Source organism: Macaca nemestrina, chromosome 8 (genome assembly GCF_043159975.1).
Source record: "Macaca nemestrina isolate mMacNem1 chromosome 8, mMacNem.hap1, whole genome shotgun sequence".
NCBI classification, from domain to species: Eukaryota; Metazoa; Chordata; class Mammalia; order Primates; family Cercopithecidae; genus Macaca; species Macaca nemestrina.
This window is the reverse complement of record NC_092132.1, coordinates 126,655,817-126,676,537: the sequence shown is the minus strand read 5'-3', so window position 1 is coordinate 126,676,537 and position 20,721 is coordinate 126,655,817. Positions and strand designations below refer to the sequence as shown.

The following is a 20,721-nucleotide window of genomic DNA, read 5'->3' as shown; positions in this document are numbered from 1 at the left end:
AAAAAAATCTTTTTTTAAAGGGTGAAGTCAGTTTCCAAAGTGTGCATCTTTGTGCATCTGATATTGTAGAAAGAAGTCCCTGGGACTTGGAGTCAGAGGACCAGGATTTGAGTGTTAATGCTGCCATTTACTAGTTACTTTACCTTGAGTAAATTACTGACCCTCTCTGAGTGGGCCTCCGATTTCTCATTATTCCTGTCCCTATTATCTCATCAAGTTAATGTCAGAAAGCACTAAAAATTGCAAGGTACTCTGTTAAATGTCTGCTTTCTTTCCCTTGTAATTCCGCAAAAATTACGAATTTATATATTTATCAACTTATAATAAATATCAAATTGTGATATTTATCAAATTTATATGATATTTATCAACTTTCTGTGTCAAGATCTTTAGGTGAAGAACAGCTTTCTGTGGGATCTATCAACTTCTTGAAACAGACCAATATCCAGAAAAATACTAATACCAGAGATACAAGTAAAAAAACAAAAGACCAGCTCATCATTGTGAGTAAATGCAAAACAAAGCTTCTCCTATCTAGCCCTTTACAGAAAAACCCCTGTATTAGACAGTTCAGAACTTGGTATTTTCAATGGCATTAAGCAATGTTTTATGTGACAGAATGGGAGTTATAGGTGGTGACACTGAATATTCTTGAATTTATCTGTGCTTTTCCTGAACTTTATTTTTTGTCAATTCTTGTCAAATAATTTCAATATTAAGAATAATTTAATATTCTTAGCCACTTAAGGAAAAATATTGTATAATTAATATAGAAGTCCTAAAATTTTTGCTCTTCTCTTTGAAAGAAGGCTTTTTCAGGTCTTTAAGAGTTTCATTAGGCCGGGTGCGGTGGCTCAAGCCTGTAATTCCAGCACTTTGAGAGGCCGAGACGGGTGGATCACGAGGTCAGGAGATCGAGACCATCCTGGCGAACACGGTGAAACCCCATCTCTACTAAAAAATTACAAAAAAAAACTAGCCGGGCGAGGTGGCGGGCGCCTGTAGTCCCAGCTGCTCGGGAGGCTGAGGCAGGAGAATGGTGTAAACCCGGGAGGCGGAGCTTGCAGTGAGCTGAGATCCGGCCACTGCACTCCAGCCTGGGTGACAGAGCGAGACTCCGTCTCAAAAAAAAAAAAAAAAAAAAAGAGTTTCATTAAAAAGTTCTGTTGTTCGTTTTAGCTATAATTTCCACAGTTTAGTCTTATTGCTTCTTAGAACCATGGGTCTAGTAAGGAATCTTGTAAAAATAAAAGAATCTTTGGTTTTTACACTGTGCATTCAAATAAACAATTCCCTTCCATCAATTTATTGCATTTTTAGGTCTCTTCTACCCCGCCGCCCCGGCCAAAGAGATGGAGTCTCACCATGTTGCCCAGGCTGGTCACTAACTCCTTGGCTGAAGTGATCCACCCACCTCAGCCTCCCAAAGTGCCGGAATTATAGGCATGAGCCACTGTGCCCGGCATGATCTCATTTCATTTTGTTTTGGGGGAGGGAAGGAGGATATAGTAACCAGACTTTCATTTAGTTTTTCTCTTGTGTCAGCAGAAAAAAAAAAATTAGGTGAAATTTGAATGAATGGTTATAGGTACGTAATTTAGAGCTATTTGTGCTATATTTAAGTGGGCTTCTTTTTATACCCCCCAATTATAGGACGCTGGTCAGAAACATTTTGGGGCTACTGTGTGCAAGTCTTGTGGTATGATATATACTGCTTCCAACCCTGAAGATGAAATGCAGCATGTACAGCATCACCACAGGTTTCTGGAAGGAATCAAATATGTGGTGAGCCAAAAGATAGTCTTTCAGTTTGCTCTAGAAGTAAAACTGCTTTAAAAAAGACATTTCTTTTCCACCATCCAGCCTGAAAAGTTAACTTTTAATGATGATATTTCAAGATTATCTTCTCAATATAAGATAAATATTTTGTAAACACTGCATTCTGAGCAGAGCTGAACAGTCAAGATATACAGAATTCAAAGACCTGAAGAGATACCCTCTTCCCACTATAGTGTTGTCTTTATGGATAGCCTTAGAAAAAATAGCCTTTCCATGACTTCTACAGGTTTTTTCTGAGAGGTGAGGTCCCACCCATTCATTAAACACCTTTCAAGTCCCAACACATCCTATCATTGGCCCTATCTTTATGATTGTACCTGCTACTCATTCCTTTTCCCCTATTTTTATTGCCATAGTTAATACCTTCACAATGTTTTTAGCCTGTTTATTGAAACAGCTTGCTTTCTGGGTTCCCATAGTGCTACCAGAAATAATGTTTTAAAACATAAGTCTAGGCTGGGCGCGGTGACTCACGCCTGTAATCCCAGCATTTTGGGAGGCTGAGGTGGGTGGTTCACCTGAGGTGAGGAGTTTGAGACCAGCCTGCCCAACATGGCGAAACCCCGTTTCTACTAAAAATACAAAAAATTAGCCCGGCGTGGTGGCAGCCGCCTGTAATCCCAGCTACTCAGGAGACTGAGGCAGGAGAATCGCTTGAACCCAGGAGGCGGAGGTTGCCGTGAGCCGAGATTGCGCATTGCACTCTAGCCTGGGTGACGAGCTAAACTCTATCTCAAAAAAAAAAAAAAAAAAAAGCCACAAATAAAACATAAGTCTAGTATAATTCTACATACTTCTAGAAAGAAAAAGTTCCCACCAGCAGTTTGGTGCTCTTTAATCTGGCCTTAACCTTTTCTATATATGTGCATATAAAATATATACAAAAGAGAAAGTGTATATGTGTATAATTTAAATTCTTGCCCTCTCTGATATCTCTGCATCAGCCAGAAAGTTCTAAAACATAGGTTCTGACATTGTCTGCTTCACACTTGGCAGCTTTCTGTTGCACTAGGGAATAAAACCGAGACTCCTTACCTTGGCCAGCAGATCTCTTCATATCTGGCCCCTGCTCACCTTGTCGCATGACACATTCCCTCTCCAGCTCTAAGCTCCTGCCGCTGGAATAAGCCACATTCTCTGATGAAGCCAGACTATACTATATTGGATTTCTTTCTTTTAATTTGTGGAAACATACTGGACATGTTATCCTTTATATATTTTGTATATTATTCCTGTGTTACAAATACATTCTCCCTGTCCCTTTTTTTAAGGTTTGAATTTATATTTTTGATATAGTAATACTTTCACATGATTCGAAATTCACAGAATGCAAAAGTATATCCAGTGAAGTGTTTCTCCATACCCCTTCCAGAAACCTTGTTCCCCTATCTATAGGCATCCAGCATTCACAGGTTCATCTATATATCTTTCAGAGATATTTTCTGCATATACAAGCAAATACCATTACTTGGATTTTCTTTAACCTTTTTATGGTGTATATTGCTACAAAGAAAACAAAATTTTTATTTAGCTAATTTGTGACCTTTGGTTTCTTAAGTCAGGAACATCATCTCAGTCCCAAAATTAGTAAGAAGTTTTTCCTACATTTAAAAAAAATATATAGCTATAAATTTTATATTTAGACCTTTAATCCACTGGAAGTTTTTCAAGACATAGTGTCAGAGATGGATGTTAACTTTGTATTTTTCCTAAAGGACTGCAAAGTGTGCCAGCATTACTGTTTGACTGGTTTATCTTCCACATTGATTAGCAATGCCACCTTTAATGCATACTAAATTCCCACATATAAATGGGCTTGTTATTGGACACTTCTGCACCATCCATTATTTCCTGGCCAGTGCCATACTTTTACAAACGTAGCTCCATACTGTATTTGGATGTATAGTTAGGTAAGTTCCCTTTCATCCTTCTCTGTAAAAAATGTCTTGACTTTTTCTGCACATTTACTCTTTCAAATTAAAAAAGGAGCCTATCACATTCCCCCCAAATAAAAAACCTATTCTAATTTTTATTGAAAGTAGTCAAACTAATGCCATTTATTTCTAGGGAAAAAAAATCTTAGTATAACTTAGAAACTTAGTATAGTACATACTATAATATAAACTTAGTATATACTATAATATAAACCTAGTGTATACTTAGAAACTTAGTATACCTCTGATTGATTCATATCTTTGATGTCTTTCAGGAACATTTTATAGTTTTGTCAATGTGGATCTTATTAAATTTATTTCTAATATTTCAACCTCATTTTTTCCAGTCAGTTACACCACATTTTTTTTGCCATTCTCTACACCTGTGCTTATTCAGTTAGTTGCCTTAGCCTGAAGGCAAGTTAACCACTTTCCCCATTATGCTCATTGACATCTTACCAAGGTTTTTAAACCCTTTTCAAGTACCATAATACTTCAGTATCATTCAAACACTAGGGCCACATGCCAAAGCACTATGCTGGGGATTGAGATTAAAATAGTTATAAGACTGTGCCCTTCCATGGTCTTGTTAAACATAAGGGACAAACATATAAGGACTTTTATTTAGCCTTTTCTTGGAATTTGGCTTATTCTTCTACCCCTTCCCTACCTGCCCGCTCGTCTCAAACTCCTGACCTCAAGTGATCCACCCGCCTCAGCCCTCCCAAAGTGCTAGGATTACAGGTGTGAGCCACCGCACCGTTACCTCTTTACTTTGCTTTATAATCATATACATGTCTCCAGATAGGATATAAGCTTGTTGAGGCCAGGTACCTGTTTTAGGCATCTTTTATGTCTCTTCCCACATTACTTTTAGTTGGATTTCGTCTTTTTTAAATATCTGTTACTGTTTAGCCTTTTGTCTTCTGCACATCAAATTATTTAGTGTTGGTTTTTTTCTCTTCACAAATTAAACTGTGACCTTTTTTTCCTTTGGCAGGGTTGGAAGAAAGAACGTGTAGTAGCAGAGTTTTGGGATGGGAAAATTGTGTTGGTTCTGCCACATGATCCAAGCTTCGCTATCAAAAAGGTATGGAACATTATCTTTTTAACTCGCATTTCCCCACCCCCAAGAAATCAACCTATGTTGAAGTGCACACTGCCTTTGCTGACATAATTCACTTGGGTACCTGCTTAATGATTACTTTCATAGCAATTTATACAAAACTAAGAATTGTAGGACAAAGGAGTAAAGAAGGCAGATAAGGCTCCACAGCTTATCTTTTATGTTCATCTTTCCCTTGTGAAAGATAAACTAAGCTTTCAGTTTGAGAAATTAATGGCCCCAGGGTCTATTTCTTATATTGGTGTTGCCTGTGTTTCTGAGGTTGGATGTCTAGCCACCGTGAATAATGAATAAAGCTAAAACAAATCTGTTTTAATGCTTTCTATTCCTTATCCCTCCCAGGTGTCTGAATTTCTACTGAAAGTGATCTTTAAAATAGGTTCTTAAAACCTTGTTTCCACAGTAGCAGCTACATGCATCAATACTGAAATAATTTTGGAGGTGTGTCAATTTAAGAAATAGAAATTAAAGACACTAAAGTAACAGTAATCATACATTTTGTGTATATAAATATGTATAGTTTCTATTGTACTTTTTAAAACATTCACCTGTCTTGGTTTTTAAAATCATTAGGTAGAAGATGTCCAAGAACTTGTTGATAATGAATTGGGCTTCCAGCAAGTTGTTCCTAAGTGTCCAAACAAAATAAAAACTTTTCTTTTTATATCTGATGAAAAGAGAGTAGTTGGGTGTTTAATTGCAGAACCCATCAAACAGGTATGGTATATTTATTTTAAATTATTGGCATAATTTGCGGGCAAAATAAAGAGAAAAGTTGGGAGAAGTCTCAGCATTTAAGATTGCTACCATTAATGACATTCTGCTGAAATATCTTGACCTTGTGGATAATTGAAGTTATTTATTTCCATTAATATTTGGAATTTTGCTTTATGTAAACAGGACAGGTAAGCCAGTCTTATGTTCATGTAATCATTTCCACAGCTGGACTATAAAGTATATTGATTTTAAGTAAGCAGATCTATAAACCGAAGTTTTTAAACATGTGGCTTAGTGAAGGTTAATATTTTTGGCAAAATAGTCATTATCCCTTAATTAGAATCTAATTGGGTACTAATTAGCAATGTTCTAGAAGACATAGTTTCTCCTTGTGTTATTAGAAGTTGGAGAGAAAAGCAGCTTGTTTGTATTTTTGCCAGTATAAGTGATCAGTTTGGCCTTTCCCTTCTCCCTCAGCTTTATTAATGTATAACTCACAAATAAAAATTGCAAATATTTATAGTGTACAATGTGATATTTTGATATAGGTATACATTGTAAAATGACTAAGTCAAGCTAATATATCTTTCACCTCACATACTTATCAACTTACTGTGATGAAAACATTTAGATCTACTCCCCTTGCAATTTTCATTTTCTTCGTTTGCTTTCTTTCTTTTTTTGAGACGGAGTCTTGCTCTGTTGCGCAGGCTGGAGTGCAGTGGTGCGATCTCGGCTCACCACAACCTCTGCCTCCTAGGTTCAGGCTATTCTCCTGCCTCGGCCTCCCAAGTAGCTGGGACTACAGCTGCGTGCCACCATGCCTGGCTAATTTTTGTATTTTTAGTAGTAACGGGGTTTCCTATGTTGTCCAGGCTGATCTTGAACTCCTGACCTCGTGATCTGCCCGCCTCGGCCTCCCAAATTGCTGGGATTACAGGCATGAGCCACCGTGCCCGGCTTCTAGCAATTTTCAAGTATACATTAGCTATAGTCATGCCGTACAATAGATCTGCAGAATTTATCCTAACTTAAACTTTGTACCCTTTACCAACGTTTCCCCATTTCTCCTATCTCTCACTCCCCCAGCCTCTGGCAACCACCATTCTACTCTGCTTCTATGAAGTCAACTTCTTTAGATTACCTGTGGGAGATGTTGCACTATTTTTCTTTTTTGCTTGGCTGATTTCACTTAACATAATGTCCTCCAGGTTCATTCACGTTGTTGCAAACATCAGGATTGCCTTTTTAAAGGCTGAATAGTATTCCACGTGTATATGTACCACATTTTCTTTATTTATTCATCCATTGATGGACACTTACGTTGATTACATATCTTGGCTACGAATAATGCTGCCTTGAACATGAGAGTACAGATTTCTATTCAACATACTTTTTCAGTTCCTTTGGATATACACTCAGGAGTGGGATTGCTGCATATGGTGATTGTATTTTTATAGTAATCATCCTGACAGGTGTGAGGTGATCTTGTTTTAATTTGCATTTCCTTCATGAATAGTAATGTTGAATGAGCATTTTTCATATGCCTGTTCCTGATTTGTATGTCTTTTGAGAAATATCTATTCTGGTTCTTTGTCCATTTTTTAATCCGAGTATTTGTTTTCTTGCTATAGAGTTATTTATATATTTTGGCTATTATCCACTATTGTATATGCAAAATTTTTTTCCAATCAATCAGTAGGTTGGTTGGTTTGTGTTTATCCACTCTGCTATGCAGAAACTTCAGTTTGATTTTACATTTCTTTTATTGCCCACACTTTGGGAGTCATAGCCAGAAAATTATTGCCCAGACCTATGTCAAGCTTTTTTCTCATTTTTTTTCTTATAGTTTTACAGCTTCAGGTCCGTCATTTTAAGTCTTCAATCCATTTTGAGTTGATTTTTGTATGTGGTTTGAGATAAGGCTCCAATTTTATTCTTATTTTGTGCATATTCATTTTTCCCAACATCATTTATTGAAGAGACTGTGTCCTTGCCCCATTGTTTGTTCTTGATGTGTTTGTCAGATACCAGTTGACTCTAAATGCCTGGATTTATTTTATCTGTTTTGTTCCTTTAGTTGCTTTGTTTTGTTTTAATGCCAGTAGGAGTGCAGTGCCCCTCAGCTTTACTCTTTGGTCTAGATTGCTTTGGCCGTTTGGAATCGCTTATGGTTCCATAGGATTTTAGGACTTTTTTATATTTTTGTGGCAAATGCCATTGGAATTTTGATAGGGATTGCATTGTATTTGTAGATTGCTTTGGGTAGTATTGACATTTTAACAATATTAATTCTTCCAAGCCATGAACACTGGGTATCCTTCCATTTATGTGAATATTCTTCAGCTTCTTTCATCAGTGTTTTCCGGTGTTCAGTGTATGGATCTTTCACCTCCTCGGTTAAATTTATTCATAAGTGGGTTTTTTTTATGCTATTGTAAATGGATTGTCTTCTTGATTTCTTTTTTAGATAGTTTGTAGTTCATTGTTCCTATATAGAAAAGGTACTTTTGTATGTTGATTCTGTATCCTGCGCCTTTTCTGAATTTAATAGTTTTTTTGGTGGAGTCTTTAGAGTTTTCTGTGCATAAGTTCATATCATTTGCAAACAGATGATTTAACTTCTTCCTTTAAATTTGAATGCCTTTCTTTTTTCTTCCTAATTGCTCTGGTGAGGAATTCTAGAACTATGTAGAATAGAAATGATGAGAGTTAGCATCCTTGTCTTATTCCTGATCTAAGAGGAAAAGCTTTCAATTTTTCATTGCTGAGTATGATGTTAGTTGTGGGGTTGTGATATATGGCCTTTAGTATACTGAGGTACATTCCTTCTGTGTCTAATTTGTTGGGAGTTCTTATCATGAAAGGATGTCAGATGCCTTTTCTGTATTGAGATGATCATATAGTTTTGTTCTTCATTCTGTTAATATGGTGTAACACATTGATGTGCGTGTATTGAGCCATCCTTGCATCCAGGGATAAAGTCCACTGGATCATTGTGTACTATTCTTTTAATGTGTCAGTTTGCATCTGTTTATCAGGAATATTGGCCGGTCTTGTAGTGTCCTTTTCTGGCTTTGGTATCAGGTTAATTCTGGCCTTGTAAAATGACTTTGGGGGTATTCTTCCTCTTCAGTTTTTTGGAAGAGTTTGAGGATTAGTATTCTTTAAATGTCTGGTAGAATTTAGCAGTGACGTCATTACAGATGGGCCTTCTTATGATGCAAGTTGTTTTTTTTTTTTTTTAAACTAATTGAATCTCCTTTCTATTGGTTTAGATTTTCTGTTTCTTCATGATTTGGTGTAGGCAGGTTGTATGCCTCTCGGAATTTGTTTCCTATAGGTTACCTGATTTGTTGGTATATAATTATCCATAGTCTCTTACGATCCTTTGTACTTCTGTGATAATCAGTTGTAATATCTCCTCTTTTTGTTTGTGATTCTGTTTAGTTGAGTCTTCTTTTTTCTTCTTCTAGCTAAAGGTTTGTCAATTTTATTATCTTTCAAAAAACCAATTCTTCATTTTGTTGATCTTTTCTATTTTTCGAGTCCCCGTTTAATTTATCTCTACTATCTTTATTTTCTTCCTTCTACTAACTTTGGGCTTTATTCTTTTTCTAATTCTTTGAGGTGTAACGTTAGGTTACTTGAGATCTTTCTTCTTTTTTATGTAGAACTGCTTTTGCTGCATTCCATAGGTTTTGGTATGCTGTGTTTCCATTTTCATTTGTCTCAAGAAATTTGTCAATTTCCCTTTTAATTTCTTTGATCTGTTGGTTGTTCAGGAGCATGTGGTTTAATTTTCACATATTTGTCAGTTTTCCACTTTTCCTCCTGTCATTGATCTATAATTTTATACTGTATGAATGTTCTGTGTGCACTTGAAAAGAATGTGCATTCATTCTGCTGCTATTGGATGGAATACTATGTGTGTTTCTGTTAGGTCCATTAGGTCTGAAGTGTAGTTCAGTGTTTACTGGCTGAACTCAGTGGCTTACAGCTATAATCCCAACACTTTGGGAGGCTGAGGCAGGAGGATAGCTTGAGGCTAGAAGTTCAAGAACAGTCTGGGCAACATAGTGAGACCCTGTCTTTACAAAAATTTGCCAGGCATGGTAGTGCATGCTTATAGTCACAGGTACTTGGGAGGCTGAGGCAGGAAGATCACCTGAGCCCAGGTGTTCAAGGCTGCAGTGTGCTGTGATCGCACCAGTGCACTCCAGTCAGGGCAATAGTGAGACCCTGTCTCTTAAGAAAGAAAAAAAATGTTCAGCATTTCCTTATCTATTTTCTGTCTGGATGATGTATCCATTGTTGAAAGTGGGATCTTGAAGTCCTCTTCAATTTTGTATTCCTATCTATTTCTCCTTTCAGAATCCTAAATATATATTTAGGTGCTCCAATGTTAGGCGCATATATATTTACAACTGTTTTAATGAATTGACCTTTTTATTATATAATTACCTTCTTTGTCTCTTTTGATGGTTTTTGACTTGAAATCTGTTTTTTATGATGTAAGTGTAGGTACTTCCTGTTGTCTTTCGGTTTCCATTTGCATGGAGTATGTTTTTCTGACCCTTCACTTGCAGTCTGTGTGAATCTTTTGTAGGCAATATTTAGTTGAGTCTTGTGTTTTTATCCATTTAGCCACTCTGTGTGTCTTTTGATTGTCAAATGTATTCTATTTACATTTAAAGTAATTATTGATAAATAAGGATTTACTATTGCCATTTTGTTTTGTTTTCTGGTTGTTTTATATATATTCCTTTCTTCCTCTCTTGCTGTCTTCCTTGGGATTTGATGATTTTCTGTAGTGGTATGCTTTGATTTCTTTATCTTTTATGTATCTACTATAGGTTTTCGCTTTTTGGTCATGAGGCTTACATAAAATATCCTTTAATATAGCAGTCTATTTTAAGCTGATAACAATTTATATCACCTACAAAAGCTCTGTACTTTTTCTCCCTTCAACATTACTAATTTTACAGTTTACATCTTTTTATGTTGTGTATTTATTTAAAAGGCCTTTTCCTTCTTTGATCTCAAAGAAGTAGACTCTTATGTCCTGATAATAGGCAAGATGTAGCCAACTATTCTCTTCTACTCTCAGGTCAGAAACAATGTTTTGTTTTTGGTAATTAAAAACTAAATACACACCTGTCAGAAGAGGTAACAGTATGTAAAAAATTGAGACAATACCAAATGCTAGTGAGGATATGGAGAAACTAGATCTCTCACACATTGTCGGTAGGAATGTAAAATATTACAGCCACTCTGGAAAAAGTTTTGAAGTTTCTTTAAAAACTAAACAGGCTGAGCGCAGTGGCTCACACCTGTAATCCTAGCACTTAGGCTGAGGCAGGCGGATCACCTGAGGTCAGGAGTTCGAGATCAGCCTGACCAACATGGCGAAACCCCACCTCTACTAAAAATACAAAAATTAACTGGGTGTGGTGGTGCATGCTTGTAATCCCAGCTATTCGGGAGGCTGAGGCAGGAGAATCACTTGAACCCAGGAGGTGGAGGGTTGCAGTGAGCAAGATTGTGCCACTGCACTCCAGCCTGGGCAACAGTGAGACTTTGTCTCTGTAAAAAATAATAATAATAAAAAAAACTAAACATGTATTTACCATATGATCCAGCCAAAACAAAGGAAAACTGATGTACACACAAAAACCTGTACAAGAATGTTAATAGCGGCCTTATTTGTAATAGCCAAAACCTGGTAACAACCAAAGTGTCCTTAAATGCTTTAAGTGAATGATAAGCTATGATACATCCATATGATGGAATACTACTTAGCGATATAAGGAACAAAGAACTGATACCCTTAACAACTTGGATGAGTCTCAGGGGCATTATGCTGAGTGGAAAAAAGCTAATCTTAAAAGGTCATATGGTGTGTGATTTCATTTATATAATATATAACATTCTCATAGCCATGGAGAATAAATTGGTGGTTGTCAGGGATTGAGGTTGGGAGACGGGGTAGTGTGGATGTGACTATAATGAGCAAGAAGATCTTTGTGGTGACTCAATAGTTCTGTATTTGATTGTGATGGTATTTAAATGAATATACAGGTATGATTAAGTGTCCTGAAACTATACACACACATTTTACCAATGGTAATTTCATAGTTTTGGTATTATACCAGTTATGGAAGATGTAATCATTGGGGAAAACTCAGGAAAGGACACATGGTCCTCTGTAGTGGTTTTTTCAACTTCTCATGAATCTATTTCAAAATAAAAATGTTTTTTAAGAAACTTGCAATGCCAACCAAATTTCATAGTTAATAGATATAAATCTTTAGTGTTACTGGTTTCTTTAGGTGGTCATATATACATTTTAGGATGGAGAGAATGCTAGAGGTTGATATACTTTATTGAAAGGAAGAGTCTAATGTCTACAATTGTTTTAATTAAAGAGGAAAGTTTCATAATGCTATGGGACGCACTAGAATGTGTGAATGTCTCAACACCATTAGTTTTTTTTAAAGCATTGTGTGACTAAATGGATAAGAATTTAAGAAATAGAAAATATTTTTAACATATTTGGTGGAGATATAAGTTAAATTTTTGATACTTGTTTTATTTAAGGAATATTTTTTTAAAAGCAGTGTGAACTCATCTGTGTTGTTAGCTATAGATGCTTCTATATATCATTGCAGGCCTTTCGTGTCCTGTCTGAACCAGCTGGTCCAGGATCCCCAACCTCTACAGAATGTTCTAGGGCTTGGCAATGTTCAGATGTACCAGAACCTGCAGTCTGTGGGATAAGTAGAATCTGGGTTTTCAGACTGAAGAGAAGAAAGCGCATTGCAAGACGACTGGTTGATACCCTCAGGTAAGAAATAAAATGGATCTAGATCCAGAACCTTAGGTTCATAGCTTTCCCAGTACCTCTCGGCTTCTGAGCTAAAGAGAAGGATATTGGTAAGATACTTCTGTATAAATACTATCAAAGTCAGACTAAGGAAGGTATTGGCACTAGAAAAACCATAATAGATGTACTCAGTCTAGGGCACAATATTCCAGGTCTGAAACATACTAGCCCACTGCTTTTCAAACTACCTGTGCTAAAGGACTAGTTTAATTTGTCACAGATCAACACTAATAAAATAAAAATGGATTGCTAGAAAAAAATAGAAAAACAAAACAAAAATACAATCTCAAATTGTTATTAGACTTAGCAGATGTGAAATTATGCTTCAATAAATCTCTACAAAGTAAAGGTTTGAAAAATTACAGAAGCTGTACATGTTCATTGACAGTGACTAGATAATGAAGACTTGCTATAACTCATAAGCATAACTTAAAAAGTGGATTTGCGAGACAGTCCATAGAACGAGAGAAAATAGTTGCAAATCATTTGTCTAAGGAGGGTCTAATACCCATAAAATTCTTAGAACACAATAAAAAGACAACCCAATTTAAAAATGGACAAAGAATTTCAGTAGATATTTCTTCAAAGATGAATTGCAAATGGTTAATTCAACATAACAAGATGCTCAACATCTTTATCAGGGAAATCACAAAACCATAGTGAGGTCCCACTTTATACCCAGTAGGATGACTGTAATCAAAAAACAGACAAGTGTCCGTGAGGATGTAGAGGAAACTGAAACTTGTACATTGCTGGTAGGAATGTAAACTGGTACAGTTGGTGTGGAATACAATCTGATGGTTTCTCAGAGTTAAACTGTTATGTGACCTAGCAGTTTGACTCCTAGGTTATATATTCAAGAAAAGAAAACATGTCCACTCAAAACCTTGTACATGAAGGTTCATAGCAGGATTATTTATAAAGGCCAAAAAAGTATAATCCAATCTGTGATTAATGGATAAATATGGTATATTGATACAATAATAACAATGGGATGTTATTCAGCCATAAAGGAAATTCTGTCACACGCTGCATCATGGAGGAACCTTGAAAACATTATGCTAATTGAAATAAGTCAGTTGCAGAAGATCGCACATTGTGTGATTACATTTATATAAAATGTCCATAAGAGGCAGGCAGATCCAGAGGCAGAAAGTAGATGTGCAGTTTCCAGGGACTGAGGAAAGATGGAGAGCAACTAATGAGTGCTGGGTTTGGGATAATAAAAATGTTCTAGAATTAGATAGTGGTGGTGATTGGACAATATTTGTTAATATACACAAAACCACTCAGTTGTACACTTCTAAAGGGTGAGTCTTACGGTATATGAGTATATATATCTCAACCAAAAAAATTAGTCTCCATTTTTAATTCCCATGTACACACTTTGAACTAACACTATGTATTGCTGTTTAAAGTTTCCAATGTCGCAAAAAAACTTGTTTGCTAATTTACCTAATCTAGCTAGGTTATGTGGATGAATTTCACAACACTTACTCTCTTAATTTCTACACATATTTCATTGTCTAGATAATAGGTTACAAACCAATAAGCACACTTTGACCAAACCAGAGACCACACTTTGGAATACTGTTATTCAAGCCTTTTGCATTCTATGCCACTTTTAAAAAATAAATACCAACACCATTATGGGGACCCAATCTTGGGCCATAAATCCTAGTCAATTACGCATACTTACAAAAGGGATCAGTAGGAAAAATTGATATCTTAAAGATTTTTGATTAGTTATGAAATACTTTTCTATGTTTTATATTAGATATATAAATTTGGTATGAGGAATACCAGTATCTAACCTAGTTCTACCATATTATGTATTTAATTATAGTATTTAATATATTAGAAGCTTATGTCTTCTAATTGAATCAAATTCTAATTTTTTATTCTGAAATAATTTCAAGCTTACAAAAGAGCAGCAAGAGTAGTAAGAAGCCTTTGTCAAGACCTAGTAAGTTCAACGTTTACCTCATTTGCTTTACCATTCTATGTTTAGATAAACTTCCTGAATTATTTTGTTACATATATTACGCTCCTTTACCCCTTCATGCATTGGTGTGTTTTTCTTAAGAACAAGAACATTCTCTTATATAACCATGATACAATTATCAAATTTGGGAAATTTAATATTGATATAATGCTTTTATCTGACAGTCCATATTTCACTTTTGTCTGTTGTCTCAAATGTCCTTCATGGCTTTTTTTTTTTTTTTTTTCTGCCCAGTATCACATACTGCATTTAGTGTCTTTAATCTTCATCTTCCCTAATCTGGAACAGTTTCTCAGTCTTTTGACATTGAAGAATTTGAAGAGTGCAAGCCAGTTATTTTATAGAATATCCCTCAATTTTGATTAATTCTGTTTTTTTCTTTCACAAACAAGTTGTGGGAGATGTTGAATTCTTTTAACCACTTCCTTATTACTTTTAATCCTAAGGTAAGCAAGATCAAGGAGAGTTGTAGTCAAAATGCAGATTAGTTTTTCCCTTCTTAAAGCTCTCAGTGGATGTCTTCGTTGAAAAAAGTATATAGGCTGGGCAGTGGCTAATGCCTGTAATCCCTGCACTTTGGGAGGCCAAGGAGGGCGGATTACCTGAGGTTGGAAGTTCAAGACCATCCTGGCTGACATGGAGAAACCCTGTCTCTACTAAAAAAAAAAAAAAAAAAAAAATTAGCTGAGTGTGGTGACACATGCCTGTAATCCCAGCTACTTGGGAGGCTAAGGCAGGAAAATCACGTTAACCTAGGAGGCGGAGGTTGTAGTGAGCCAAGATCACACCACTGCGCTCCAGCCTGGGTGACAGAGTGAGACTCTGTCTCAAAAAAAAAAAAAAAAAAAAAATATATATATATATATGTGTGTGTGTGTGTGTGTGTATATGGTTACTGCTTAAAATTGGTGATTTTTTTTGTTCGTTCTAATTATCTGTTGCTTTTAATTAGCAATATGATGTGTTGTTTTTTGGTTGAGTTGGAGTCTCACTCTGTTAACCAGGCTGTAGTGCAGTGGCGCAGTCTGGGCTCACTGCAACTTCCGCCTCCCGGGTTCAAGTGATTCTCCTGCCTCAGCTTCCCAAGTAGCTGGGACTACAGGCATGTGCCACCACGCCCGGCTAATTTTTGTATTTTTAGTAGAGACGGGGTTTCACTGTGTTAGCCAGGATAGTCTCAGTCTCCTGACCTCGTGATTCTCCTGCCTCAGCCCCCAAAGTGCTGGGATTACAGGCGTGATCCACTGCACCTGGCCTAGCAGTATGATCTTATATTAGTTGCTCTTTACCGTGGATATACTAGAGTTAGGTGGATGGTTCCCTTTGCCCCTCAGCAGAATTTTTTCTGGACCTTAGTTTTCTTATCTGTGAAATGATATCATTAGACTTCTTTCTCTAAAATATAAGGCATTTTTTCACTTACTAAAAATAAAGTTGATTTAAGTCAAGAATATTTACTTAAGTTGTGCTCATGTTAATTAGAATGTTAAGTTGCTTCCATTATTAAATCATCTTTTCTTCTCTTTTAGGAATTGCTTCATGTTTGGCTGTTTTCTCAGCACTGATGAAATAGCATTTTCTGACCCAACACCAGATGGCAAGTTATTTGCAACCAAGTACTGCAACACTCCTAATTTCCTTGTATATAATTTTAATAGTTAAAGTTGATTTCAGTTATAAAGGAGTTACTGTCTGGATAAGTTGAGAGAGCTCCTTATTATAAAATAGAGACTATTTAATAAATATCAAAATAAAAAAGACCAACACTCTCATACACACACATGTACGTCACAGTTTTTGTTCCTTATGAGTTGAAAAGTCAGGAATAAATTTGTTGAAAATTATCTGGGGATTCAAAGAAAGGAAAAACCTTTGAGTGATTCACTGATTAGCACTCTGAATTTTTAATTATGAAACTTTGTAGCTATAACTGTAAAATTACCTGACTCTTATGTAAAGTATTGACAAAGTGGTTTTTCTCTAGAAATGTGACCTGGTGTTTTGTAAAGTACATTCTTGGACCAGGATTATCTAATGCCACATCAGAAGCAAAGAGGCAAATTTAAACTTGGGCAAGTAATTTCTATGCCCAATTTGTAAAGGGAATTCCTGAATTTTTTTTTTTTTTTTTTAAATCGAGGCATGGTTCTCACTATATTGTCCAGGCTTCTCTGGAACTTTTGGGCTCAAGCGATCCTCCCAAAGTGCTGGGATTACAGTCATAGCCACTGTGCCCAGCCTAATTCCTGACTTCTCTATAAAAGTCTTCACTTGATAGGCACTCATCTGTTGTAACTCAGTTTGAATATCTTTAGAAAATGTTTAGAATTTCTTACTTGTAACAAGATGGTAAGGAATAAGATTATCCCATATGCATTTCTGTAGAGCAGAATTCTATAGCTTAATGTTTAATCTTTTTGAAAATAAAATTAAATGTTTACCTGTCATCAGATTTAATTAAAATTATACTTGGTAATTGCACTATTATCACTTAGTTAATTTTTGTTGTATGGAAATGTTGGTAGTACTACTTTAGGAACCTGTTACTGACAATTGATGTCATTAACAAAATGCCTAGTTGGATTAGATGTTTCATTTTCTAGTTTTTTGCTTGTTTAAAATGCACCTTACTTGTTCTGAGATACCTGGTAAAAGTCTTTACAAAATGTATGGTAATAGAACCAAGGTTAGTAAATATACATAGGCTGGTGGATCAGAGACCATGGAACTGTGTAAATACACTTAAATGTTCACACATTTTTCTAGTGTAATTCTTGGATACTTTAAAAAGCAAAACATTGTTCAAATTATTTTGATTCTAAAAAATCATTCAACTGCTAACTGGCAGAAGGATTATAGGCAAGTCGTTTTCCAGATTGTAATTATATGTAGAAACTATTCATCTGCATTCACTTTATTTGCCAGTGAGTTAACATGTTTCCAAAATTTAAAAGCCTGGGTTCCCAAAAGAATGTGGAAGTATTAAAATGTATGTAATTATGCAAACATTTTAATGCTCTTTTCTGCACTTGTTTATTTCTTTTAATTTATTTAAAATTTTTAATTAACATTGTTTAATGCTTTTGTGATGAATCAATTAAAATTCTTTAATATTTTATACAACTAAATCTGATTTTAATTATATTTTATTATGAAAATTGTATATGTAACATAAAATTCAGATAATACATAGAGATGACCAAAAGGCTTCCCATAATCCTACTTTTAGTGCCTATTACTTTAGATAAACTAAATACATATGCAGTTATTTTGCATCTTGCTTCAATTCAGTATGTCTTAGATATGTTGTATTTCAAGAACTATTTCTATTTTAAATATTTAGCATGATTTGCTGTTGATACTCTTGGCTTGGTTGGGTGTTTTTTTGTTTTATTTTTAAGTGTAACACATACAAGAAGCAAGTGCACTGACGAGGTCTCAAAGCAATGATACCCCAGTGGCAATGAGCACACCTACCATCCAAATCTTGGTTGGTTTCTTTCTTTTTTTCCCACCCTGGGCTGAAGTGCAGTGGTACAAACATGCCTCACTGCAGCCTCGACCTCCCAGGTTCAAGTGATCTTCCCGCCTGTGCTCCCTAAGTAACTGGGACTACAGGTGCGTGTCACCATGCCTGTTTAATTTTTGTATTGTATTTTTAGTAGAGACAGAGTTTCACCAACGTGCCCAGCCAGTCCTTAAGCTCCTGAGGCCCTTGAGCTCCTGAGCTCAAGTGATCCTCCCACTTCAGCTTCCCAAAGTGCTGGATTATAGATGTGAACCACTGCACCCAGCCAGATCTTGCTTACTAATACCTTCCTCCACCAAAGGACCTGGGGCTCTTGGGAGAAATGGCTCATTCTAGGGATAGGACAATGAACGTACAAGATGAGCCTAGATCACCTCGTACAGCAATCCCCCCTTATCTGTAATCTCGCTTCCCACAGTTTGTTACCAAAAATATTACATGGAAATTTCTAGAAGTAAGGAATTCATAAGTTTTACTTACCCACTATTCAGAGTAGCCACAGTGGGTGATGAGTGCTCAATTAAGATGGAAAAGGCATCAAATTTGTCAGCAGAAGACACACACAGACATATATTCCAATTGGGGGCAATCAGGTTCAGTACTGTCCATGGTTTCAGGCATCCTCCTGGCGGTCTTTGTCATAAATTGTGCCCATATATGTGTATGTCTATTTCTGCCTGTTTATTCTTACTAATCTTATATAGTTTATATTTATGCCAATACCAGACTGTGTTAATTATAATATTAATGTTTGCTATAGTATTAGTACATGGTCCCACCTTTTTTTCTTCAGGAATAGTTTGTCTATTCTTGGTCTTTGCATTTCTGTATACATTTTGGAATCAATTTATTCCACAAAAAGCTACCAACAACAAAAAAGCCTGTTGGGATTTTACTGGAACTGTGTCAGATATATAGATCAATTTGGGAGGATTATTTGATAGTTTTTTTTTTTTTAGACGGAGTTTTGCTCTTTTTGCCCAGGCTGGAGTGCAATGGTGTGATCTCAGCTCACTGCAACGTCCACCTCCCGGGTTCAAGCGATTGTCCTGCCTCAGCCTCCAGTAGCTGGGATTATAGGTGCATGCCACCATGCCCAGCTAATTTTGTATTTTTAGTAGAGACGGGGTTTCACCATGTTGGCCAGGCTGGTCTTGAACTCCTGACCTCCAGTAATCCACCCACTTCGGCCTCCCAAAGTGCTGGGATTATAGGCATGAGCCAGTGTGCCCAGCTGATACTTTTTTTTTAAGCCATTGGGAAAAGTGTTTTAAGTTACATCTTGTTTGCTGATACATAAAATACAAGTTTTCTGTTTTGACTTTGTATTCAGCAATCTTTCTAAACTTATTTAATTCTAATTTATTTTTATCTACATAATGTCTATGAATGAGTTTTATTTCTTTTAGAAACTTACAGCTTTTATTTTTTGTTCTTACAATATTGCATTTCTAAGATCGCCAGTCTAGTACAGTGTTGAATAAAAGCAATGGTAGGGGACATATTTGTTTCATTGCTGATATAGGTAAAGTTTTCAACATTTTACTATTAAATATAAGGTTTACTATAGTTTCTTTGTAGATAAATTTCTAATATTAAGGAAGTTCCTCTGTCTACTCCTAGTTTTCTAAGAGGCTCTCAAACATCTTGAACAGATACTCAGATTTTATAAAAAGTCTTTCTTCTATCTTTGGAGATGATTTTGATTTTTCTTCATTGTTAATATGGCAGTTACATTGTTATTTGAATGTTAAAGTAATCTAGCTTTCCTGAACTAAATAAACCAAACCCAATTTGGTATTGATGTCTTTCTTTTTTATGTTACTGGCTTCAGTTAACTACTTTTTTTTTTTGGACTTTTCATGTGTTCATAAATAAGATCGGTATCTGTAGGATCTGTAGTAAAGTTTTTTCACTCATGACATGTCTTTTTTCTCCATAGATTAGTTTTGCCTAGGAGTTTATCAATTTTGTTAGTATTTTTAAAGATTGGCATTGTTGATCCTATCTATCATAGATTTGTTTTCTGTTTCCTATAAGTTTTAATTTTTTTCCCCTCATTGGAAGGGAGGTACTATGGTCTGAATGTGTTCCACCAAAAATCATGTTGAAACCCTAACCCCCAAGATGATGTAATACCATCGTAAGTAGTGCCTTATGAAGGTGAATGGGTCATGATGGTGGAAGGAACCCTTAGGGATTAATGGCCTTATAAAAGAGGGTGGGGGAGCTCCCTTGCCCCATCCACCATGTAAGGACACAGCCAGAAGGTGCCTTCTATGAGGATGCCCTCACCAGATACCATCTTGATCTTGGACTTCCTAGTCTCCAGAACTATGAGAAATTTCTGTGGTTTGAGGCACCTCGTTTATGGTATTTTTGTTATAGTAACCTAAGATGGGAGGCTTGTTTTGTTTTTCCTAAATTTTTAGCTGATATATGCAGCATTTTTTATATATAGTTTTTATGTGTAGCATTTGTTTCATTTAAAATCGTTTCTAATTTTTATTCTAATCAACAGATTGTAGAAGATTAAATAGGTACCAGGAGACATGAAAGAATGATCTTCAACATTTCTCAAGCAGCTGCTGATTATCTCCTTTTATGGAGGTATAACAAGCTCCTGGAGGCCTTCTACAGATTTTAAAGGGAAAGATTTTCTGGGAGGTGAGAAAGCCACTTGAG

General features: G+C 35.9%; 1 protein-coding gene across 4 annotated transcripts in view; it reads left to right on the top strand.

Annotated features, from left to right (window-relative positions):
* Positions 1 to 19,834, top strand: part of LOC105482006 (establishment of sister chromatid cohesion N-acetyltransferase 2) — a 34,278-nt gene extending 14,444 nt beyond the window's left edge. For 3 of the 4 annotated variants that reach the window (XM_011741848.3, XM_011741847.2, XM_011741849.3), the window contains exons 6-11: positions 386 to 503; positions 1,654 to 1,785; positions 4,774 to 4,863; positions 5,473 to 5,616; positions 12,288 to 12,463; positions 16,037 to 19,834. In XM_011741848.3, the coding sequence (XP_011740150.2) occupies positions 386 to 503; positions 1,654 to 1,785; positions 4,774 to 4,863; positions 5,473 to 5,616; positions 12,288 to 12,463; positions 16,037 to 16,169 (793 nt within the window). In that variant the 3' untranslated portion in view covers positions 16,170 to 19,834. Of the gene's footprint in view, positions 1 to 385; positions 504 to 1,653; positions 1,786 to 4,773; positions 4,864 to 5,472; positions 5,617 to 12,287; positions 12,464 to 14,421; positions 14,469 to 16,036 lie in introns of all 4 variants that reach the window. The other variant, XM_011741851.3, reaches the window with a different exon arrangement.
* The last annotated feature ends 887 nt before the right edge of the window (positions 19,835 to 20,721 follow it).